Genomic DNA, 26820 nt, shown 5'->3' on the forward strand with positions numbered 1-26820 from the left:
TGGTTGCAAACGCTTCAGCCTTGTCTTTTGCACTCAAGTGCTGGGCTCCACCATCATTGAGGATGGGGATATTCATGGAGCCTCCTCCTCCCGTTAGTTGTTTAATGGTCAACCACCATTCATGACTGGATGTGGCAGGACTGCAGAGCTTTGATCTGATCCGTTGATTGTGGGATCGTTTAGCCCTGTCTATAGCATGCTGCTTCCGCTTTTTAGCATGCATGTCGTCCTGTGTTGCAGCTTCCCCAAGTTGGCACCTCATTTTTAGGTACGCCTGGTGCTGCTCCTGGCATGCTCTTCTATGGTCCTTATCGAACCAGGGTTGGTCCCCTGGCTTGATGGTAATGGTAGAGTGAGGGATTTGCTGGGCCATGAGATTACAGATTGTGGTGGAATACAATTCTGCTGCTGCTGATGACCCACAGCGCCTCATGGATGCCCAGTTTTGAGCTGCTAGATCTGTTCTGAATCTATCCCATTTAGCATGGTGGTAGCACCACACAACATGATGGAGGGTGTCCTCAGTGTTAAGACAGGACTTCGTCGCCACAATGACTGTGTGGTTTTCATTGCTACCAATACGGTCATGGACAAATGCATCTGCGATAGGTAGATTGCGGAGGACGAGGTCAAGTAAGTTTTTCCCCTCGTATTGGTTCTCACCACCTGTCGCAGGCCCAGACCGACAGTTACGTACTTCAGGACTTGGCCAGCTCGGTCAGTAGTGGTGCTACCGAGCCACTCTTGGTGATGGATATTGAAGTCCCCCACCCAGAGTACATTCTGTGCCCTTGCTACTCTGTGCTTCTTCCAAGTGGTGTTCAACATGGAGGAGTACTGATTCATCAGCTGAGGGAGGGCAGTAGGTGGTAATCAGCAGGAGGTTTCCTTGTCCATGCTTGACCTGAAGCCATGAGACTTCATGGGGTCCAGAGTCAATGTTGAGGACTCCAAGGGCCACTCCTTCCTGACTGGATACCACTGTGCTACCACCCCTGGTGGGTCTGTCCTGCCGGTGGGACAGGACATACCCAGGGATGGTGATGGAGGAGTTTGGGATCTAGCCACAGACTGCAGTAAAAGTAAAGTAAGTGGCAAAGGGGAAAGTCTTATAGAATGTGGCCAAGACTACGTTCTAGATCAGTACATTTATGGAGGGAAGCACTGCTGAATCTAGCTCTAGAAAATGAAGTGGGGCAAGTAGGTGATGGGGAATATCTGGGAAACAATAACCATAACATAACTAGGTTCAATATAACAAATTAAAAGGAGAGGGAACAGGTAAAAAGTACTTGACTAAAAAGAAAAGCCAACTTCAAGATTTAAAAAAAGGAACTCGGCAAATAAATTGAAAGGAAAAATCTGGTAGGCAAAAGTAAACCAATAGAAATTATTCAGGCAGGAAGAGATGATTAGAGTACACACTCAGCATAGACCTACTAGTGGTAAAGGTGGCACAGGAAAAGCTGGAGTTCCTTGGATGAGTAGGGGATTTCAAATTAAAATACCAAAAAAGAGGCATGTGACAAATTTACAGCTAATAATACAAAAGATGATTACGCAGAGTATAGAAAATGTAAAGGGGAAGCAAATTAGAAAGCCTGTATGAAGAAAGACTGGCAGGTGACAAATAGTAAAGGATTTAACATAAAGAGAGAGTAAGGGTAGAGCCAATGAGGGCTGAAAAATAAATCTTATGCAGAATAAAGGAATAGCAGAAATAGTGAAGCACTTTATCTGGCTTAGAAAAGTGTGGTAGAGGAAAAGAAAGTGCAAGATGAGGAAGTGGAGCAGTTAGATAACAAATATAGGTAAGAAGTATAAGCAGACGCTCAAATCCTCCGTAAGACAGCACTTGCCCTGGTGTACTCTACAGCGCAGTACAGCTCTCTGGCATGTCTATCAAGTTCGCATGTTAAATCCGTTGATATCCAGCTGAACTCTACTATAAGAATTATCACTGGTACGCTTTTATCGACACCAACACCGCGGCTGCCTGTGCTTGCAAACATCACACCACCACACCTATACTGCAAATATGCTGTCTCCAGAGAACACAACCGCTACACCAGCAAAGACATGTCGATCCAGGCCGTCTTGAACAACCTACCACCAACCTGTCTCAAATCTAGAAGGCCATTTGGGACTCTCGGCGAAGCCCTTTAGCGATCTCTCCTCAGCCTTGATGACCAATGGCGAAATGCTTGGAAGGACTGTGACATACGGAATGGATTCCTTATGGAGGTCCCCACAGTACAACCTGAAGGATCAAACCTTCCTCGCAAACAGTGGACAACCATTAACCGCCTCAGAACCGGTCATGCTAGATGCTGCCACCTTCTCCACAGATGGAAGATTAAAGCATCCCATCATGGAGCTCCTAATCATACCCTGGAGTACATCATTGAGCACTGCCCTCAGAGGAAATTTGCAGGCAGCCTACAAGATAGCCACGCTGTTACACCGGAAGCTTTGGCCTGGATATCGGACTTAGATACTGACATTTGATTTGCTTTGCCACTACCATACAAAAGAAGTATTGTACTGAATAATTTGGTGAACTCAAAGTGGAAAAAGCATGTGATAGCTTGTATCCTACAGTGCTAACAATGGGTACCCAAATGTCAAATATTCCAGTTCCCAGCACCAACATTCCTCATCTTGATCCGCTTTACATGACAGGGATAGTCACAATAGAAAAGGACAGGGTCTCTGTGATTCACCTTTCTCTCTCTTTTCCCTCCGCCATTACCCCCCAACTCCCAAGATAAGTCATATTTTAATGATGTTATGGATTTGCATATCTACAATGTGCTATGTTCAGTTACTAAATTAGAAGTGTAATGCCTTTTGCACTTGAAGTTTTTCTGAATAATGACAAACTTTTTAAAATCACAATTTCTGAGCACTCATTTTTATAACCCGTTTTAAGCTTTTTTTTGTAAATCAATACCATTTAAGTCTGGAATGCATGCAAAACACTTATTTTATGCTAAACACGATTTAATACCACAATTAAGGAATAAAGACAGAAAAATGCCATGATAAACCAATGCAACATCATGCAACAAGCGGAGGTAATTAGTGCATGGCAGGCAGAACTTACATGCTACTGCCAAGCCTAAGAGGCAAGCCAGATGGTGATGGTATTATCTCTTTTTCCCTAGCTGAAGCAGCATCAGCCTGCAAAGAAGTCCCAGTGTCCTTTTCAAGTTCTTGCACCTCTGCAACAGGCATTAATGGCACAGGCACAGCAAGATCTCCTGCAACAATATCTGAGGCAGAATCACTACTGTCTGCATAAAGCAATTCCATTTGTGTAGCTGTCCTCCTTCGTGCCTGTACAATAATGTGCAGAAACATTTAAGATTGCAATGTATTATTAATGGTTAATTTTCAGCAGAATACATTTTTGATTATTTAAACTGATATTTTAAATAGCTACAGTAAATAACTATTAGGATGACTCCAAGCATGTGGTAGTTTTCAACCAACTTGGCAGCATGGATTTAATTCAGCCATCTACTGTATTTCTCTGGTCAGGCACAATTACATTTCTGCTTCAATGTCAAGGAGCAGTTTATGAAGCAATCAACTTCAAAGCAATAATTACTAATCATTTTAAAGCATGAACAGGACATTAGACAATACTGCAGATATTAATCTGACAAATTAATTTAATTTAAAACAAACATACATTCAGGAGGTCTCCCTGCTCTATAATGTATGCATGCCCTAATGACCTCTTTCCAATGCTTCATATTAGGTAACAATGTATCTCTCACTAAACCAAGTTGGAAAATAACAAGTAGCTCAAATACCTTATCCTTTGGTTTGGTGTCACCTGTTAATCTCATAAGGTCAGATGTCTGTGGACTGTAGAAAAAGGTAAAAAAAAACTAAGAAACCAAATAAACTTCCTGTCACTAGAAACGATTTAATCAAGTTGATCTTCAATTGATTTATTCAACAATTTATTCTGACCATTATTTTAATAGGAGTTAACACCCAATTAATCAACCTATTAAAACCCAATTTTAGTCAGTTTCCTCTAATTTAGCAAAGACAGAGTTAATGTGAAAGAAAATATTTCCTGCCTCCATTTAAAGTTACATGCTTTCTAGCCCCTACCAATAACTTTGATGAAATATTGAATGCACACTATCGCTAATCATGAATAATTTAAGTACATCCTTTAAAACACTTTGAAATATCACATTATACTCGTGGCTGTTCTCAAAATGGCAGACTTAGCAACATAAGGAAGGAGATCCATATTTTAGTACAGATGTTACAAAAAGGTGCTGCAGGTACTGCACATTTTGAAGCACTGATATGCTGTGATAGGATGCTACAAATAGCCTATGTCATCTTATTCTTTGAATGTACCTCAGCTTCCAAATACAAGTGAATAGTTCATCCAAAAGATAAAAAGTGGGAAAATGCTCCTTCATTCAGGTACTATACATAGATCGTGTACATATGCTCCTCCCCATACCCTGATTATACAGGTGTATTCAATTCAAATCGGTTCTTTTGAAAAGTTGAAGCAAAGAAACAAGCTGATACAAAGATGGTGGAATAAATGTTAAACATGTTGGACCATGTCACAAAGCATTGAGGGCCAAGTAAAATGGGAGCGTTCCACATGGGCTCTAAAATAATTTCAGTTACCTCATCAAAATAGCTTTAGATTTTAGGAAATCCTAGGCTCAAAAGAACTCATGTTTGTGCAAACAAGATTCAAATTTTGGGTAAACATTAATGTTCAATTTTACTAGTACCTTTTAGACATAATTTCTTACTGAGACAGTTAGCAGGCTGAAATACCTCCCATCTCAACCCTTCACAAGCTAGATGATATACTATGAATGAGAAGATACTGCAAATAAGTGAGTATAACTGGATTTTTGCTCGTGTTATCCTAGGATCATGGGGTAAATAGTTTCCACATTTGAAATCTTCAATACAAATAATGTGCACAAAGCCAATGACAAACCACAACAAAAGAAATCCTCACAAATTAGGTCAACCATTTCAAAAGCCAAATCTTGAGGCTGTATAAGGTTTGCCATCTGCGACTCCAAGTCCGGTCACAGACAGTCTGTTAACTGTTAAATTCAGCAAGTCCAAAAACGAGCATGGGGTTGACAGGATAACTGCTGCCTTCTCTATTCAGATCTTGTAAAAGCTCCTTATTGCAAGATAAATAATTGGGAAAGGAAAGCAGCATATTTGTGTCAGGTTTATGATTTCAGAATATGGGTATGTCATCCTGTCAATGAACTGAAGTGGGGTAAACAGCAACTGAAGTTTGCTCAGTATGTTAGTCTCAAGATCATTTCAAGCATTAGTCATGTCTTGGGTGAATCATCCTGGCAATTCTCTTGGGGAGCACCACATGGGAGAAAGTCCAGTTGCAATGGTCTCGTTAGGAATCTTGCTTTCAGCATCAAGTCTGAATCCTGCTTGAAGAGGGTAGCATTCAGGCAAGTCATTCTTACACTGGCTTCCTTTGGAGTTTCTCTCCATTTAAGAGGAAATTAAATACCAGTCCAGTCATATCAGGTGCAAGGTTCCACACAAAGCACTGGAATGTTGGCTTAGCTGCGATTGAGTTCCATAGAATGATACAGCATAGAAAGAGGTCATTTGACCCATCATGCCTGTGTCAGCTTTGGAAAAGCTATCCAGTTAGTCCCATGCCCCTGTCCATTCCCCATAGCCCTGCAAATGTTTCCCTTTAAGTATTTATACAATTCCCTTTTGAAAGATTTGATTATGCTTCCACCACCCTCTCAGGCAGTGCATTCCAGATCATAACAATTAGATGTGTAAACCAAATCTCATCTTGTCTCTGGTTCCTTTGCTAATTACCTTAAATCTGTGTCCTCTGGTTACCAACCCTTCTGCCACTGGAAACAGTCTCTCCTTATTTACTCTATCAAAACCCTTTATGATTTTGAACACCTTTATTAAATCTCCCCATAACTTTCTCCGCTCTAACGAGAACAGCCCGAGTTTCTCTAGTCTCTCCATGTAACTGAAGTCTCGCATCCCAGGTAATATTCTAGTAAATCTCCTCTGCACCCTCTCTCAAGCCTTGACATTCTTCCTAAAGTGTGGTGCCTAGAATTGGACACGATACTCCAGCTAGGAAATAACCAATGTTTCATAAAGGTTTAGCATAACTTCCTTGCTTTTGAGCTCTATGCCTCTCTATTTATAAAGCCAAGGATCCTTTATGCTTTTTTAAACAGCCGTCTCAACTTGTCCTGCCACCTTCAAAGATTTGTGTACGTACACCCGCAGGTCTCTGTTCCTGCACCCTTTTAAAATTGTACCATTTAGTTCATATTGTCTCATTCTCCCTACCAAAGTGCATCACCATCACACCCCTACATTAAGTTATATCTGCCTGTCCATTTCACCAGTCTGTCTATATCCTCCTGAAGTCTGTTACTGTCCTCCTCACTGTTTACTACACTTCCAAGTTTCGTGTCATCTGCAAACTTTGAAATTATGCCCTGTATACCCAAGTCCAGGTCATTAATATATCTCAAAAAGAGCAGTGGTCCAAATACCAACCCCTGGGGGGACACCATTTTTTATTTCCCTCCAGTCTGAAAAACAACTATTCACCACTACTCTCTGCTTTCTGTCCCTGAGCCAATTTTGGTATCCATGCTACCACCACCCCTTTAAATTCCATGGGCTTCAATCTTGTTAATGTCTATACGTAGTACTTCATCAAAAACCCTTTGAAAGTCCATATACATATCAACCGCACTACCTTCATCAACTCTCTCAATTACTTCATCAAATAACTCGATCAAGTTAGTCAAGCACAACTAGCCTTTAACAAATCCACGCTGGTTGTCATTTATTAATCCACATTTTTCCATGTCTCGGATTATTGTCTCTAATCTCACCACCAACGTTAAGTTGACTGGCCTGTAGTTGCCAGGTTTATCCATCTCATTTTTGAACCGGGGTGTAACATTTGCAATCCTCAAGTCCACAGGCACCACTCCCATATCCAAGCAGAATTGGAAGATTATGGCCAGAGCCTCCACTATCATCACCTTTACTTCCCTCGGCAACCTAGGATGTATCCCATCCAGATGACTTTTCTACTTTGAGTGCTGCCAACCTTTTAAGTGCCCCATCTCTATTTTAACCTATCCAATTTCTCTACTGCCTCCTCCTTTACTGTGACAATGGCAGCATCCCCTTCTTCAGTGAAGACAAATGCAAAGTACTCATTTAGTACCTCAGCCATACCCTCTGGCCCCCACTAGCAGATCTCCTTTTTGGTCCCTAACCCTTCCTTTTACTATTTATATGTCAATAAAAGGCTTTTGGGGTCCCTTTTATGTTAACCACTAAACTATTCTCATACACTGTCTTTGCCTCTCATTTCCTTTTTCAGTTCTCCTCTGTACTTTCTGTATTCAGTTTGGTTCTCTACTGTATTATAAGCCTGACATTTATCATAAGCTTCATTTTTTCCTATTTCATTTTAATCTCTACTGCCTGGAATTTGCGGTCAGCGGCGAAATCACAGCGCTCGCCGCTGACCTTGAAGAAAGCTGCCCACAAACATCTAGCAATCTCTCTGGCATAGATTTCAGTTCTCCCAACCTCTTTGAATCTGGCGCCAAATCACGTGAATCTCCAGCGTCCAGCAAGTGATGTCATCAAGCTGGCTAAGCAGCCAATCACATTGAAGAATTCTCTCAGACAGCAAACAAGGAAGTAAAATGCACAAATTCTAATTTACTTTTTAGAAATTTCAGAGAGCGAAATATAGATGCCCTTCCTATCCCTTGTGGGAATGTGTCTAGTCTGTACCTGAACCACGCTGCTTTAAGGCCTCCCATTGCTCATTTACTGATGAGTATTTTCACGTTTGATTGTTCCTTGTCCTTTTTCATAACTACTCTAATCTTTGCAATAAAGGCCAACATGCAATGTGCCTTCTGAATTGCTTGCTGTACCAGCATGCTAACACGGTGTTTCCTGTACGAGAACATCTAAATCTCTCTGAACACCAACATTAAATCTTTTCTCATCATTTAAAAATATTCTGTTTTTCTATTCTTCCTACCAAAGTGAATAAGCTCACATTTCTCCACACTATACTTCATCTGCCACCTTCTTGCCCACTCACTTAACCTATATTCCTTTTCGGACTCTGTGTCCTCCTCACAGCTTACTTTCCCACCTAGCTTTATATCGTCAGCAAACTTGGATACATTGCACTCAGTTCCCTTCATCCAAGTCATTACTATAGATTGTAAATAGCTGAGGCCCAAGCACTGATCCTTGCGGCACCCCACGACTTACAACTTGCCAACCGGAAAATGACCCGTTTATTCCTACACTCTGTTTTCTGTCAGTTAACCAATCCTCTATCCATGCTAATATATTACCCCCAACCCCATGAGCCCTTATCTTGTGTAAGAACCTTTTATGTGGCACCTTATTAAATGCCTTTTATAAATCCAAATATACTACATCCACTGGTTCCCCTTTATCTACCCTGCTAGTTACATCCGCAAAAAACATACATTTGTTAAACACGATTTCCCTTTCATAAAACCATGTTGACTCTGCCTAATCATATTATGATTTTCTAAGTGTCCTGTTTCCACTTTCCATAATGGATTCCAGCATTTTCCTGATGACGGATGTCGGGCTAACTGGCCTGTAGTTCTCTCTTCTCTCTCTCTGCCCCATCTTTCTTGAATAGCAGGGTTACACTTGCTACCTTCCAATCCGCTGGGACCGTTCAACAATCTAGGGAATTTTGGAAGATCACAACCAATGCATCCACCATCTCTGCAGTCACCTCTTTTAGAACCCTTGGATGTCGGCCATCAGGTCCAGGGGATTTGTTGGCTTTTAGTCCCATTAGTTTCTCAAGTACTTTTTCCTCTATTGACATTAATTACTTTTAAGTTCCTCACTCTTATTAGCCTCTTGGTTCCCCATTATTTTGGTATGCTTGTGTCTTCTACTGCGAAGGCAGATACAAAATGTTTGTTTAAATTCTCTGCCAGTTCCTTATTCCCCATTACAATTTCTCCTGTCTCCGCCTCTAAGGGACCAATGCTTACTTTTGCTACCTCTCCCAAGACAGGTAGCCATAGTTTCAACCTCTGAGGATTTACACTCTGGAATTCCCTCCCTAAACCTTGGTCTCCTCTGCCCGATAAAGGCCCTCATTAAAATTCACCACTTGGACCAAGCTTTTATCGACCCCACCTAATAGCTCCTCCTTTGACCTGGAGTCCTTTTTTGTCTGATTGTGCCTCTGAAGCACCTAGGGACATGTACTACTTTAAAGGCACTATATAAATGTAAGTTGTGTTTTTGCTGTCGTTAGCCTACAGTGTGCTAGCACGATGATTTCCCTCTACCTGGAAAAATCTATACAAGGTGGTGAGGACGCTACACTACTTCCAGTGCAGAAGGGTTTGTTGTTCACTCCATGGCATGCTCTGTCATATTTTGCAAGTCAGGTTTCTTTTGATAAGCAGCCTGGGCTTGCCTACAAAACTGACGTTTTGCATTAGCACGTGTCAAAAACAAATCAAGCAGCTCAAATTGTAACAAAGCACTTTCAGAAGTTTCTGAGAGACATGTTCAAGTGGTGTACAAATGCAAGCCTTTCTTTATAATATAAAAAGAAATTAAGGCTGCTTAAGACTATGACAAAAATAATCAAAACTAACTGTGGATAAGATAAATTTGGCCAACAGCAAGGAAAAAATAAGATAGGAGAAAATAAAATAAACCTGGACACCATCCAGCATTAGGCTGAAAAGGGTGAAGATAACATTCGCACCATGCAAGCGCTGGGTAAGGGCCAAGTCCCCCACCACCTTGGGGTCACCATTGACATGAAGCTTAACTGGCTCAGACATAACACTGTGGCTACAAGTTGGGTATTTTGCAATGACTGTTTCACCTCGCCATCATCTACAAGGTTCAAGTCAGGAGTGTGATAAAATACTCACCACTTGGTTGGATGGGTAACAACAACTTGCATTTATAAAGCGCCTTTGAAGTAGTAAAACGCACCAAGGCGCTTCACGAGTGTTCTCAAACAAAATTTAGCACCAAGCCACAAAAGGAGATATTAGGACAGGTTGCTCAAGCTTGCTAAAAGTGGTAAGTTTTAAGGAGCATCTTAAAGGAGAGAGGGGTGGGGAGGATTAGGGAGGGATATCCAGAACTTAGGGCTTAGGCAGCTGAAGGCACAGCCACCAATGTTGGAGCCATGAAAATCGGGGCTGTGCAAGAGGCCAGAATTGGAGGAGAGCAGAGATCTCGGAGGGTTGTAGGGCTACAGGAGGTTACAGAGATAGGGAGGGGTGAGGCCATGGACTGATTTGAAAACAATGATAAAAATGTTAAAATAAAGCCTCAAGAAGCCAGACAGCATCCAGAACAGAGCAGTTTACTTCATCTCTATCTTTGCCACTGGACTTAATAACTACCCCCTCCATCACTGGTGCACTACGTACGATCTACAAGATATGCTGCAGCAACCAATCAAGATTTTTGACCGTCTCCCTAACCTGCAAACTACCATCAAGAAGAATACAAGCAGCTACATCATGGGAACACAAGTCACTAAAAAAAAAAGTACTGGTCAATTTACATTTCAGAAAGCCTTTCACAAGGTTTCACATGAAATATTTACAAAGCCACATCTTGGCCTTGGCTCAGTGGTAGCAGTCTCGCCTCCAAGCCAGAAGGTTACGAGTGCAATGATACTCCAGAGACTTGAGCACATATTAGGCTGACACTTCAGTGCAGTACTGAAGGAGGTGCTAGCAACATCTGCCCTCTCGGATGTGTGTCAAAGATCCCATGGCACCATTTGAAGAGCAGGAAGGTTTTCCTAGTTTCCCAGCCAATATTTATCCTTTAACCTATATCACTAAAATGGATTATTTGGTCATTTATCTCATTTTTGTTTGCGGGACCTTTCTGTGCCTAAATTGACTCCCGTGTTTCCCTACATTACAACAGTAACTACACTTTAAGGTCAGCCGTGGCTCAGTGGGTAGCACTCTTGCCTCGGAGTCTGAAGGTTGTGGGTTTAAGTCCCACTCCAGAGACTGGAGAACAAAAATCTAGGCTGAAACGCCAGTGCAGTACTGAGGGAGTGCTGCATTGTCAGAGGTGCCGTCTTTCGGATGAAATGTTAAACCAAGGTCCTGTCTGCCTTCTTAGGTGGACGTAAAAGATCCAATGACACTATTTCAAAGGAGAGCAGGGGAGTTATCCCCGGTGTCCTAGCCAACATTCATCTCTCAATCAACATCACTAAAACAGATTATCAATATCACACTGCGGTTTGTGGGAACTTGCTATGCGCAAAATGGCTGCTGCGTATCCTACATTACAACAGTGACTACACTTCAAAAATTACTTCATTGGCTGTAAAGCGCTTTGGGATGTCCGGTGGTCGAGAAAGGCGCTATCTGCAAGTGCAAGTCTTTCTTACTTTCAAATGTACTTCATTAGCCATGAAGCGCTTTGGGATGTATTGAGGGGGGGCAATGCAAGTGCAAATTCTTTCTAACCAAGAGTCGTGTGAATCCAGGGTAGAATACATGATTGCATAAGAAATGGAAACAAAAAAAGGAAACCACCAGATTGATGATTGTCGGGAAGGTGCAGGCATCAGTGCTTGAATAACAACAGAAGACGCTGGAAAAACTCAGCAAGCCAGGCAACATCCGTGGAGAGAGAAAGAGTCAACGTTTCAGGTCGAAACCCTTCTTCAGAACGGAGAAAAAAAGGCAGGAAATGAAACGGATTAAAAGACCAGTTTGGGGACTGGGAAATGGGGGAGGGGATGAAATCACACAGAAACCCCACAGTGCAGATAGAGGCCATTTCGGCCCATCGAGCCTGCACCGACACATATCCCACCCGATCCCCGTAACCCCTACACCAACACATATCCCACCCTATCCCCGTAACCCCACGTATTTAATCCCCCTAACACTAAGGGTCAATTTATCATAGCCAATCAACCTAACCCGCACATCTTTGGACTGTGGGAGGAAACCGGAGCACCCGGAGGAAACCCACGCAAACACGGGGAGAATGTGCAAACTCCACACAGTCACCCGAGGCCGGATTCGAACCCGGGTCCCTGGCGCTGTGAGGCAACAGTGCTAACCACTATGCCACCGTGCTGCATCTCTAGACCCAATCTGCATTTGGTCTCCTCTACATTGGGGAGGCCAAACGCAGATTGGGTGACCGCTTTGCGGAACACCTCCGTTCAGTCTGTAAGGGTGACCCTGAGCTTCCGGTCACCTGTCATTTCAACTCACCGTCCACGGCCTCTTGCATTGTTCCACGGAAGCTCAGCGTAAGCTCGAGGAACAGCACCTCATCTTCCGATTAGGCACTTTACAGCCTTCCGGACTCAATATCGAGTTCAACAATTTCAGATCGTAACCTCGGCCCCGATTTATATTTATTTCTATATATATTTATTATCCACAGCTTTGGTTCGTGCCTTTTCCTTTTTTTTTCTCTCCCACATGGCAGCTCTGTCTCATTCTGCCAGTGCATTTCACACTTCATCTAGAGCCATCTTTTGTCTCTTCACCTTTCCTATTACCATCTCGTCTCGTCTTGAATACCTCTTAATGTCTCTTCACTTCCCTTTTGTTCTTTCATCCCCTCCCCCATTTCCCAGCCCCCAAACTGGCCTTTTAATCAGTTTAATTTCCTGCCTTTTTTCCCTCAGTTCTGAAGAAGGGTTTCGACCTGAAACGTTGACTCGATTTCTCTCTCCACGGATGTTGCCTGGCCTGCTAAGTTTTTCCAGCGTTTTCTGTTATTTCGGATTTCCAACATCCGCAGTATTTTGCTATCGTATCAGTACTTGAATCCCTGTCGATGTTAATCTACATAATAAAAGGTTGGCATACAAAGCAAGAATAGGATACTCGTCTAGAGATAAGCAAATACAATCAAAGACAAAATGCAACTGGATGCACTGCAGGGTGAGTTAGGGCGCTGAACATACAAGATTTGGTAGTAGTTAACAGTTTAAAAAGAGCTGAAAATCTTCAACACTTCCAAGCCAATACTACCCCTGCTGGTAGGCATATAGTTGTCAACACTGGATGACAACAGGACTGGGTTATCTGAAGATGTAAATAGTCATCAGGTTAGGACACTGACTATAATAGTTCCAGAGCTCTTTAGATATCCTCCAATTATTCACCCAGCAAAAAGCAATTTAGTTTCTCCTAAACTCACTAGTTTCTTCAAAACTACATTTAATTGAATCAACTTTGGTAACAGCATGTTAAAAAATTGTGGCAGATTCTTGAACTCACTTGCTAGTGATTTCTTTGTTCTGTTGAATACATCACATAAGTAAAGGGCCATAGAATTTATTTCAGTACACATTTTAAAAAAATGTACAAGATATATACAAATAATAGAAATGCACTTTGGCACTACATCAGCTTACCTGCCTTCCGTTCCAGGACTGGTTACATTTTCTTCTTCACTGCTTTCATCTCCATTTTCTACAAGTTATTACAAAACACAAATGTTATCCCTTTAATCTGCATTAAAATTGTATTAAAGGTTCCTTGAGATTTTAAATACTTACAAACTCCAAAGACTAGGATTATATTGATATATTTGTGCAAGTTGCTAGCACTGTACATTTCCTAACAGTTGTGCACATGATCAGAGATTACAGAGCAGTAATCTAAAGGCTCAGAGTATATTAAGCCAAGAGAGCAAAATTTAACCAGCTCAAAGTAGCCATTTGAACTCCAAGTACAAAGATGAGATTACTGCACTGTAATTACTTCTTTATTTATGGTTTAAGTTATGTGTGAATTTTAGCAACAACCTGTAATGCGCATATGCCATCTATTAGTTTACTACACAATTTTGATTTGCGATCATGGCCAGTTCATCCTGTGTGAATTGCAGAGTAAACATTTCTTTAAAGTATTCCAGAGTTAAATAACTGCAATACCACAGGCCAACAAGATCACATTGGTTAATATCACAAATCACTTTATAACCTACAAAGAAAAAAAAAAGTTTCTCGCCTCGGATGGTGGCCTGGAAAGTTTATATATTCCTTCAGATCACAATTGATTCTGTTCCAACCGGCAATTTTAGGTTTCATTTGAAAATTTGAGATTTAGCTGGCATAAACTATTACAGTCTTCAAAGGGTTAATCAATGAAAGTACATTGCTAGATAAATTTAAAGGAGTACGCTACCTTGACTCCACTAAAATCCTACAGAACCAATTATATATTTCTACATAATTAAGGTAATTATCTTTAAATCACAAATTTTCCATTAAACAAGTAAAATGAAAAGCAGAAGTGAACAAGTGACAGCAACAGCCTCAGGCAAAGTAGCTCATAGCTTAGTTTTGATGGTGTTACATCTGCAATGTTCAGTTGTCTCGGCTCTCCACAGATGCTGACTGACCCGAGTGCATCTAGCACTTCTTAATTTTTGTTTTAAACTAGCTTGTAGGCTTCAGCTTCCACCCTGTATTCAAACTGATATTGGATACAGCCAAAGTTGGCATGATCTCTGCTTAAAATTTGTTAACATTTATTATTTACAGGAAGAAAGGCCCATTGCTGAACTATAGTTTAAAATGGATTCCAAATAGCTACATTTGGTTAGAAGAGTACTTTGATGACTAGATGTTTCAACTAAAATCAAACTCAATTTTGAAAATGAATTAGCTTAGAACACAGATTACAGTTTTGGTATATAAAACTTGAGGGATCATTTAATGCTGGCAAATACAATAGACAATCTACCTTTGCTTATGGCCACCTTCAATCTTTGAACATAGACAATCCTCCATATACAAGGCAATAGTCTGCCATCCAAACAGGTGAGTCATAGGTAACTAAGAAATTTTATTTCTACAACAGTCACAGGAGACTGTGATCTCCCTCAGCCTACAGTGCATTGAAGGCCTTATTCTGGATTCACACCTCAGTTTTTTTTAAACAGAGGCAGAAGAGACCAGCTGATATTTTGAGGCAAATACATAAACATGAGAAAGATCCTAATTGTTCCAAGTTACAGCATGCTTTGCGTACGGAAAATAAACAACAAAGACAGACCACCATGCTGAATGCAAGTGATCTAGTGTTTCTTCTTCTGTTCATTCTCCACATACAAATGAATGTATCAGACCTATTCAAGAGCCAAAGAATGATAACCGAGTGACAATTTTAAAGCCAGTTTAGAGCAGAGGAAAAAAATATTGTCTGACATTCAAAAACTCCCTCCACAAACTTGTGAAAATCACTCATGTGGTTACTGTGCAGGTCAGGGCCATAAGAAATGGTCACACAACCCACAGTGGTTACAGCACAAACAGAACAGCTAAAGTGCAAACAAAAATACACACTTCCATTTAGCTTTATGTTGCTTTTGATGGTTTTAGTTAAGATTTTGTTTCTAAACAAAATAGCTGCTGCTCCTTTTCAGCTGTTTCTGTAAAAATTAGCCAAAACTCGACAAACAAAAATATACTCATCTGTATGCTAAACCACAAGGGTGGGTCACTCACTGAGGCCTGAACTTCAATTACTTTGCATGGAGGGCTCCGAGCCAAAAGTCTGATTTTTTTTTTTTTTTAATAAACGTGATCATGTGCGTCAAACACGAGCCTGCAAGGAAGTTATTTCATGTCCCACAAAGACAGTATTAGATGGAAAGGGCGTGAGAGTTTCTGGGCATCTCTTTTAGTCCTGGGATACCATTAGTATTGTATGTTTCCTGCCAAGGACAGATGTAAGCTGCAGTGGTTCCTGTGTGAACCAGTCATGAACCAGGCGATACACTTTAAAAGAGCAAGGACTGCAAAAAGTGCATAGTTGAAATATTACATCCTAAATGATTCAATTAAATCAAGAAACATGTTCTGGATGAAAATAGGGTGCCCCAGCAAAGAAGAAAACCTTGCATCAATCAATTCCCTCTCAAGACAGGCCATCAATTAGTCAGAGATCTTCTCCATTGTTCAGGTTGCCTCCAAGAATCGGTTTCTTTTGTGATGAGCATTTAATTTCTTCTCAGCCACTCTCAAGTCCAAGCCCGTCTGACAATTGAATACTGCTCCCACTGGATGGCAGATCCATCGCACTCCTCGCGAGAGAGGAATAAAGCAAAACAACCTCCCCTCCCCCATCCCCAGTCAAGAGCTTCACGTTCCAATGTTGGATGAAGTGGAGGCTACATGAAGATATTTGTCAACACCGGGGTGAGGTTGTGAAAGCTCCAAGCTTCCCCCCAGCCCCATGGTCAACAATAAAGGTCACACAAACAGATTTTGGAGGACAGTAAAGCACTAGAACTTAAATGTAATGTACCCGGAATTTAAATGTATGAATGCCATCTGCAGCTCTTTTCTTCAAGTTTTAAATACACCTGGATCTGAAGGTCTCACTTACATCATGTGGATGGTTCAGCGATACAACTTTTATTTAAGACCTCTTGAAAAGTTCTGAATGGGCCACATATTGTAAGAAGTGATGCAGTCTGTAAGGACAATGTAAGCACCAGTGGCAGGTACATGTATTTGTGAAACAGCAGTGGGACGTGGAACTTTTATATCCAGGCATGGAGTCGCACCACTTATAGCAGCATCTAAATCAGTGCACAGTTGAACCAAGAAAATGGTGCAGAAAACAAACTGCAATGAGCATCATTAAAAAGACAATGCAAGAATGCTAAAAATAAATGTATTTAGAAGAACTCACAAAGAGAGAGAAATAATTGACCAAGAAGAAAACAGAGCAAGACTATTTTTCTTCTCTGCTACAGAACAAAGGAACTTCTCCCAATAATGGGAGAAAACTAGCACAAACTGAAGTGGTGCATGTACTAATGGTTGACAGATCGGGAAGGCTTATATGGTATGGAAGGCACTGAAAGCAGGCATCATGATGTCTGTCAACAGGAATGACTAGGGGCACTTCACATAAATCTTGAAACCAGACACTGACATCGGTTGGTAGCCCTTGGTATACCAAAATCAAAGCAGTCAAGACTGCTCAAAACAAATCTGCATGAAATCAATCCTTTTTATTCAGATAACGTTTGGTAAAATTAGATTCTGGTTAGCACATTTTGGCTCATTTTGCAACAAACAATTTATTTTATTGGGCAGAGACAGAACATGCCTATTGCAGATGCTAGAGGAAAAGGACTTGGTAGCCTATTTCAAAGCAAGTCTGTGGTGCAACAGATCGAGTGGGCAGGAAATAATCAGGGGATTACAGAGGCCTAATTTTATTGAAGGGATAACATTCCAAATGATTTCTTTATCGTAAGATTGAGGAAACCACTGAATGTATGTGGAGATTGAACAATAAAATTAAGAACTGCCAACTTACAGCAAATAAATCCATTTTAATAAATATCCCACTGTAGAGATGAGGATTTAGTTTTTAATTTTAGATTGCATTCATTGCAATTTTTACTTGACCTTAAAAATGTTTCAAATACTAGACATTTCTCTGTAAGCTTCGAAGATCTATGGATCATCTCAAACTGCAAAGCCATATCATACCTTAGGACACAAGATAATTTAATTATTGCTGAGTGCACAGGTAATTGCCTGTATATCCTTACAACATTCACACAAAATGTGTTCTGATTAGCATTAGAAAAAGTAAATTTTATATGGTTTCCTTCGTGGACTACAAACCACAATGATTTGAGCATCTTGGTGCATCAGTTAGAGATCACAGTGCATAGGAGTTTTTTTTGAATCGGGATTTGGATGGTTTAAACCTACGATACGTTTTACAAATATAGCAACTTACAAAAGTTATCAGCCTTAAACTTGGACATTAAATATGCTATCCACAGATTATACCAATATACTATAGATCACTGCAATGTATTCACCATGTTGGCAATTAAAATTAATTATAAATATCATCTGAGTTTGGAGACTTTTTCCAAACACTGGCAGTGCTCAAAACTATGTCTGTAATCTAATGTAGGACTTAACAGTCTTTCACGGATTGTCTCAATGCACAATAGCCACAGATGCTATTTAGTTTTGAAAGTCTTTTCATGAGAGGAAACCATCACCCGAGAGACTTTTATGGACATTATAAATCTTATTTTAACTAAATGGTGTGGAGCACAATTGTTAGCTTGTATTTATACACACCTGTTATTTTTGTTTTAACTAGTATGAAGTATCTCCAACATTATACATTTACATCAACTGTATATTCACAATATCCATAATTTAAAATCACAATTATTTAAATGAGTTAAAATAGCAATGAACAGACAGAAAGAATCCAGGACTGTAGTGTTTTCATACAGAAATATTCAACATTTAAGGTGCAAATGGAGCCAACATTTTGCCACATCGGTCAGTAGTTAACTTCTGGAGCACATGTATACAAGGTTTCAATGGTTCACATGATGTAAAAGGTGGTGGTGAGTTTGGAAAATGATGATCTGCATTCAGATCCCATAAAATGCCACATGCAGACTTTAAACATTTACAGACGTTATGAAAGATGCAACAAGGTTAGCATACAAGCATGTTTAGTAAACCATGCAGTTACATATAACAGTAGGCGCAATTAACTTACCCATAGGTATGCTATCTAGTTCTGTGTAAATAATAGCAACCGGGAAACAAAAGAAAAGCAACAAACCAATCAAAAGGAATCCACTATATTAAAAAACACTGTCCCACAGTGTCAACAGCAAGAATGAACCAGTGCTGAAATTAAACATATATATCCAAAAATACATTTATAGTGTGTTATTATAGACACATGCTATTGCTGAAAATATGAATAGTGCCCAAAAAGTAACCATTTCAAATGATAAAACACCCCACATATGATGCACACCTCAAGGTAGATTAATAATTTTTACTTCTATAAAAAAGGAAGAATGTTAACACATTTTTGTCCCAGTGTATCATCTCAGGAAATTCAGAATATGGAATAATGTTATGTTGAAGTACAATCCTACATACCCACCTACCACCAATAATTTTTTTTTACTTTGCAAATGCAAAGTCACAATTTATACTGCATATTATAGGAAAGACTGATCCACTAGGTCAAAGCTGTAATGTCTGAAGAAAACAAACATTAGGATAAATGAAAGGCAAAATACTGCGGATGCTGGTAATCTGAAATATAAACAGAAAATCCTGGAACTACTCAGCAGGCCAGGCAATATCTGTGGAGAGAGAAACAGAGTTGATGACGCAGAATTTGTGGTCAGCGGAGAAGTAAAGGCGTGCACTGCTGGCCCCGAAGAAAGCTGCCCACAAAGATCCCACGATCTCTGTGGCGAGAAGTTTACCTTTATTGACGTTCAAGTTAAAGTTATTTCAGCGCTCTATTGTAGGAAGTCCCTAGTGCGATGCTTCTGTGATGTCAACAAGCTGTCTAAGCAGCCAATCACATTGCAGAATTCTCAGACAGAGAAACAGGAAAGAAAAAGCTGCTTTTATTTGGACTTTTTAAAAATGTCCAAATAAAAGAGATCAAAACAAAGATTGGGGCTCTCACATGGGGAAAAGGTAGAACCTGAAATATATATATAAATATTTTTAAGTTTCTTTAAAATTGTAGTTAGTCATAATGGAGAAATTTGACACGGGACAAAATTAAAATAAGCTATTCAGGCCAAAGTATTTGTTTAGCAGTCAATACGCCGTTAAAACCCCAGTTACACCTAATGCAACAAAGCCCAACATTTAATGGGGTATTTAACAGTGATATTACCACGTTTAGATGCACATGTGCTATATCCTGCCATTTTGGTCCGTTTCAAAGGGGTAATAACAGCAAACGCTGTTAGTTCGCTGTTGTTACCCACCGCAAATTCCAATCCACTGTTTCAGGCCGGTGACCATACATCAGAACTGGAAAATGTTAGATGTACAGGAAACTTTGGTTTATCCGGAGGTTAACTGTCTGGAATGCTCGAGCCACTGGCAAAAATCTGGAGCCGTTTCGTTAGGGTTTCTTTTCTTGTCGTTGCTTTTTTTCCCCACCAGTCAGGCTCTGCAAGGTCTCGCTGAAGCTGTTGCTAAGCTACAGAGACGCTTGCAAGGTACAGCCGACTGTTTAGAAGCTGTTGCAACAGGGTTTGTTGCCAGATACGGATCCCAAAGTCTCCATATGTTTCAACATTAGCGCTGGCTTGTCCGGCAGTTTTGATGGGACGGCAACAGCTTGGTCCTGTCAGTGCCGGATAGCACAAAGTTTCCTGTAACAGGTTTTAAGCAAGCACAGAGGCAGGGAAAGGGTGGGGAGGGGAGGAAAGCATAAAAGGGAAGGTTTATGATAGGATGGACGGCAAGAGTGATTAAATGAACAGCAGAATCCTTACCAGCACCTGCTGCCCAAAAAAATGGGAGCACTCCTTCCAGGTGAAACAGCGATTGACTTGTACTTCTTGCAATCTAGTACACTGTATTCGCTGCTCACGATGCGGTCTACTCTACATCGGGGACACCAAACGCAGATTGGGTGACCACTTTGCAGAACACCTCCGTTCAGTCCGTAAGCGTGACCCTGAGCTTCCAGTCGCTTACCATTTTAATTCTCCGTCCCACTCTGACCTCTGCCTCCAACACGGTTCCAATGAAGTGCAACAGTAGCTCGAGGAACAGCACCTCACCTTTCGATTAGGCACTTCACAACCTTCCAGACTCAACATACAGTACAACAATTTCAGATCATAACCACTGCCTCGGTCAGGAGGGGTTGGTAATGATTCTACTATTCATTTAATCACTCCTGTCTTCCACCCTATCACAGATCTTTCCTTTTGTTCTTCCCTTCCCTCCCCACTTTCCTGTACTTGCTTAAAACCTGTTACATCTGCAACATTTTCCAGTTCTGACAAAAGGTCACCGGCCTGAAACGTCAACTCTTTCTCTCCACAGATGCTACCCAACCTACTGAATATTTCCAGCATTTTCTGTTTATATATTAAGATAATAACTGAGCAGCTGTAGGTTAGTTCACCATTGAGGGATCAAGCAATTTACAACACGACCCTAGTCACTTGTTGGTTCTTGATAAATAATGACTAAACCCAGTTTTCTGGTGACTTATTCTGCATTCAATTGTTCGCCTAGTGATAGGAATTTAAAAAAGGCACAGGTATTTGACATATTGCACGAACAGTATAGCTAATTCTCGCGAATCCATCACAAGAGACGCAATTTCAGAATAAAATAAAGCCTCACATACGATGGAAAGCCTAAATCTCAGGATTTTTAATACGCCAATTTGCATGTGCGTGAAAAAATATGCGATCTGCGCAAAAAAACCCAGCGATTTGCACATGCGTGAAAAAATATGCCGACTATATAAAACTTTGAAGGAATAAGTGTCATAGGTTTGATGTAACTGTTGCAATCTCTTATTTTTTTTTAACCACCACCAGCAGTATTAAGGACACGTGGTCAGTACCAACAGTTTACTCAAGAGGGAGAGAAACACAGATCCCACCTTAGAACAAGGTTCATCAGATTGGCTCATTTCACAACAACTTCGCGAGAGAGAGAAAAAAAAAAATCAAAAATTCTCAGACAAAAAGCTGTTGAAAGCGGCTTCTCGTATTGCATGCAAACAGTGCCGCTGACATTTGCGATCATGTACTTCAGCGTATTTCCCGTCAGAAAGGCTTTCTTCTGCCTCTTTTTTTCCAATTTTGCTACATTTTCACGTTCAATTCTTTGTAGCCAAGAAAGAGTTACACAGCAACACGTCCTCTCGCATCTCAGGATTCCACAGCAGACCAGCTAAGAAACCTTAACCACACCTCCCCACCCCGCCCCCGAGAGAAAAAAAACCACATCATTCACAAACAAGTTCTTTTGCATTTGTAATTTTGCCAAAATGCTCGCTAGAGGAAATCTTTGACGGCATTTACAACGTCATTGCACATAGCAACCAGAACAATACATCTTCTGTTAGCAACCATATTTGCCTTAAACATCCGATACCAGCCTACTGGCCTATTAGTAGTCATTAATAGCAGTCTTCTAGAAGCCCTTTCAAAGCTGACAAACTTCTGCCTTCTAGTAAATCAGCATTGGGTGATAGCTTCAGTGTCCGGCCATTCCCAGCTAAACGTGGCATTGGGCTAGGCTTCTGCAGATTTTAGCTATCGCCGCTAGGTAAGTAATCCATATAAGATGCTGAAACTTAAGAGTGAAGTTTAACTAAAGAATGTGTCGAACTTGCTCATAGCCTACTGACTGCAAAATACTACATATGCAGTTGGATTGTAGCCACAGCTGCTATATGAGTTTATATTTTGTATACCAAATCATGATTTTTAAGAGTTTGTATCCTGATTTGAGAGGCAGTGGGGTTGGCAATACTGCATAAACAGTGCTGCTTTATGCACGTCTACATTGTGATTTTTTTTATTTCCAGACTATTCCAATGACCGAAATTAAAGATAGAATGGACAGCTATAACTGGAATTTGGTAGCTACTTGGATGTTAATTCAGTGCTAGGTGACATAGCCGTTAAGATTTGCATAGATGAATGGTGTGATTTGCATAGGTGAATAGTGTATCAGTAAAGTTTATAATTGACCAGTCAACCTCCAGAAGATGAAAGCAGCTTAAGAAATGTTAGAACATGCTAAATCAGCTTTTGCAAAATTACATTTAAGCCCCAGGCTTGATCTGGCACCTGCAGAAACACTTCGGCTATACAGTGATCAAGACCAGTAACTTGGGCTAATTTTCCCAAACGTAGCCAAGAGGTAACTGTCACCAATCCTGTCCGGTTGTGCTGACTGAGATCAACAAACTGCAGAGGCCAGGGAATGAACCTAGGATCTTCCAGTCCATAAGACTCCGATAACTTTATTCCACTATTGAAGCAACTTTATCCCGAGCTCCTAGAATCATACAGCACACAGCCATTTGGCCCATCGTACCTGTGCCGGCTCTTTGACAGTGCTATCCAATTAGTCCCACTCCCTTGCTCTTTCCGCATAGGCCCTGCAAATTTCTCCTCTTCAATTATTTGTCTCATTACCTTTTGAAAGTTACTACTGAACCTGCTTCCACCACCCCTTCAGGCAGTGCATTCCAGATCATAAACCCTTTGAGCAAAAAAAAAAAAAATCTCCTATTCTCACCTCTGGTTCTTTTGCCAATTATCTTAAATCTGTGTCCTCCGATTACTGACCCTCCTGCCAATGGAAACAGATTCTCCTTATTTACTCTACCAAAACCCTTCATGATTTTGAACGCCTCTATTAAATCTCCCCTTAACCTTCTCTACTCTCAGGAGAACAATCCCAGCTTCTCTAGTCTCTCGACATAACTGAAGTTCCTCACCCCTGGAACCATTCCAGTAAAGCTTCTCTGCACCCTCTCTAAGGTCTTGACATCCTTCCTAAAGTGTGGCATGCAGAATTGGACACAATGCCCCCAACTGAGGCCGAAACCAATCATTTATAAAGGTTTACCATAAATTCCTTGCTTTTGTACTTTATGCCCGTGTTTATAAAGCCAAGGATCCCACATGATATTTTTAACAGCTTGTTTATAGTACTGGAAGCCACACCCTGCTCCCATGTCGTTATTAAAAACACAGAAACAGGGCGGTGGGGACAGCTCAGCAACAACAATTCAGATGACTGCAGACCTCCTTTATGCTTCAGTCTCCTTTCATTGCACATCACAGACATCCAGGTTATAAGGATGCACAGCAACACAACACACCTTGAACACAGACACACGCAAATAAATACTTTGCCCCAGGATGGCCACGTCTTCACATTTATTTGTTACTTAAAAAATTACTTCCCAATAAAGTTTCATGAGATTGCTGGTCTCCACCCTCATCACCCCGTTTCCAAACCTGGACACTAAAGCAGGCACACGACCACAGGTCCTTGGTTCCCAGCACATCATACCATGCACCGGAGTCAATGAGCAGAAACATAGAAGATAGGAGCAGGAGTAGACCATTTGGCCCCTCGAGCCTGCTCCGCCATTCAATGAGATCATGGCTGATCATCCAAATTCAGTACCCAGTCCCTGCTTTCTCCCCATACCCCTTGATCCCTTTAGCCTTAAGAAATATATCTAACTCCTTCTTGAATATATTTAATGAATTGGCCTCTACTGCCTTCTGTGGTAGAGAATTCCACAGGTTCACCACTCTCTGGGTGAAGAAATTCCTCCCCATTGCTGTCCCTGGACCCAGGAACACAAGGCTGGCATGAAGGCTCACCACCTTGTGGTTAAGTTGTTAATAAATTCTACATGGCAAGATGTTATTAAGATGTTACTCCTCCTCCAGACCCATCTTTTGTTTCTTGACTTTTCCCATTACCACCCCCTCTTGCCTTGCACCATCATCCCTTTTGTCACTTCTGCTCTGCAACCTATCACAGACCTCCCCCTTTGCCCTTTTCTTGCCTATTTACTTGCTTAACAATGGTTAAACCTCAAACATCTTCCAGTTCTGATGAAAGCTCATTGACCTGAAATGTTAGCTCTGTTTCTCTCTCTTGCCACAGATGTTACCCAACCTGTTGAGCATTTTCCAGCAGTTCCTGTTTTTATTTCAACTTTCCAGCACCCACAGTCGTTCTGTCACAGAAAACAAGTATTGATGCAACATGAACTCTAACTGAATTGGACTTAAAATTCAAATACCTTGAAGGTATTATGGTAGTTAGCATAAGCACTGGGTTTTGCTTCACTAATATATGGCAGTTTAGTGGAATCCTTTCTGAAGGATGAAATAATGCACAATAATTGTGATAACCCTCTAATTATTGTGGACTGTCCAAGATTCAACGTCAGACATGCGATTTGAATCAAGATGAATAACTCCCACTGTTTGGGGAAAGATTACATTCTTTAAGAGAATGTATTGCTAAATTCTAAGAAATAAGGGTGAGACAGCCAGAGTGCACCAAATCTATAACCTGCCATTTGTCCTCCGTGATCTTTTTACAACCCCGGAAGATGAAGATGGAGAAAAACTTTCACTTCTAATTTAGAAACAAATGTAGCAGAGATGCATCTTACTCTGTGGCATATTGCAGAGCTAGAGAAGCAGATACCAAAAAAAATAAGGCATGCGTCAGAACCAAACCTCGAGGCTTCAGCAGTGCTTTTGCACAGGGAAGGAGACACACATTGGGCCGTATTTTCCGATTGGAGGCCTCCTGTATGCGGAGGCCTTCGATCTGGAAAAATCTACGAACTTATCTGAGGGCTCCCGAGGCCCCTATACTTTCGATCCTGGGCCTCTCCAAACTCCAAGTGCGCAGGGTCCACGTATCCCAGAGGAGCAGGCAGTTCGCAAGCGTCCCTGGGATCACGTGGGCCATGGGGAGCCAATAGGAGAAGGGAATCTCCCTTCATACACTTGATAGATAAACCTGTCAAATGTATGAATGGAGATCACCCCAAAAACATAGTAAAACTTTAAATACATTAAAAAAAAATCACCTTTTTAAAATTAGTTGAAATTACATTAAGTTAAATATTTTACACAAAAATTAAATTTTTTGAAAAAAATTAAAGTCTTTTACAGGGCTAAAAATAACCTTACCTTTTTTAAAAGATAAATGAGTGAAAAGATTTTTTTTTTTTTTTTTTAAATTTGCTTTTTTCCCCCAACTCTTATCCTGGTAAAAGCAGGCCTTTACTAGGCATAAGAATTCTAAGGGTTTTCTGCGGGCAGAGGGTCTCCAGAAAACGGAACTTCTGCCCGTGGAGGCTCTTCTCTAGGGCAGGCGTCCGATCTGTCAAGATTCTTGACAGATTGGAAATGCCGGTTTTCAGCGCATGCGCTGTGCATGCCTGAAACCGGCATTTCCGATGTCCCTACGGGTGGGTGCACAGTGCGTATTTTAGTCCCGCATCTTAAAATAGCCAGGGGAATTCAATCCATTAAAAGAAACCCAAAATTGATCATAGACCCAGAAATGGATAGATAGGAAGCTCTGGAGTTTATTGCTTCATTTTGTGTTTTGGAACCTTCATTTTAGTGACAGGTTGCATTTCAAACCAGAAATTAACCTGCTTCTCAATGTCCCTGAGACAGCCATTGATAGTCGAGTACAATTTTTTTTTATTGCTGATGGATTTTAAATTCTAATTGAATTTTTGAGACTGAAACGGAGGTATCTAGTTGGTAACCCACATTGCCCAAAGACTCCTCAATGTAAACACACAGCTAAATGTTGTTGGATGAGCTGGAGAAGCCAAAACTTCCTCCAACAAAATGGTGGCAGAACCAAAACCCTTGCCTCTTCAGCTCCTATCAAGATGCACAAGTCTTTTGGCCTCAATCTCAACCTCCTCCACGACTGGCCCTCAAACTACGCTTGGACATGTGGCATCTTGGTATGAAATCACAGAAACCCCACAGTGCAGATAGAGGCCATTTCGGCCCATCGAGCCTGCACCGACACATATCCCACCCGATCCCCGTAACCCCTACACCAACACATATCCCACCCGATCCCTGTAACCCCACATATTTTAATCCCCCTAACACTAAGTGGCTATGATAAATTGACCATCAACCTAACCTGCACATCTTTGGACTGTGGGAGGAAACCGGAGCACCCCGAGAAAACCCACGCAAACACGGGGAGAATGTGCAAACTCCACACAGACAGTCACCCGAGGCCGGATTCGAACCCGGGTCCCTGGCGCTGTGAGGCAACAGTGCTAACCACTATGCCACCGTATGCTACTCAATTTC

The 26820-nt window shown here is 41.1% G+C and overlaps 1 protein-coding gene across 6 annotated transcripts in view; it reads right to left on the reverse strand.

Annotated features, from left to right (window-relative positions):
* The window catches only part of LOC147105620 (kinesin-like protein KIF21A), a 194325-nt gene that overhangs the window by 37192 nt on the left and 130313 nt on the right, over nucleotides 1-26820 (reverse strand). For 4 of the 6 annotated variants that reach the window (XR_015081534.1, XM_086010168.1, XM_086010166.1 and 1 more), the window contains 4 exons: nucleotides 18675-18695; nucleotides 13523-13580; nucleotides 3822-3876; nucleotides 3107-3339 (listed from right to left, as the gene is read on the reverse strand). Coding sequence is in view for 5 of the 6 variants with exons in the window: in XM_086010168.1 (XP_085866294.1) it covers nucleotides 3107-3339; nucleotides 3822-3876; nucleotides 13523-13580; nucleotides 18675-18695 (367 nt within the window). In the remaining variant the exon portion in view is untranslated. The remainder of the gene's footprint in view (nucleotides 1-3106; nucleotides 3340-3821; nucleotides 3877-13522; nucleotides 13581-18674; nucleotides 18696-26820) is intronic. The other 2 variants (XM_086010167.1, XM_086010165.1) reach the window with 1 other exon arrangement.

The sequence above is a fragment of the Somniosus microcephalus genome, chromosome 17 (assembly GCF_052327205.1).
Source record: "Somniosus microcephalus isolate GS21.2 chromosome 17, FLI_Smic_1.0, whole genome shotgun sequence".
NCBI lineage: Eukaryota > Metazoa > Chordata > Chondrichthyes > Squaliformes > Somniosidae > Somniosus > Somniosus microcephalus.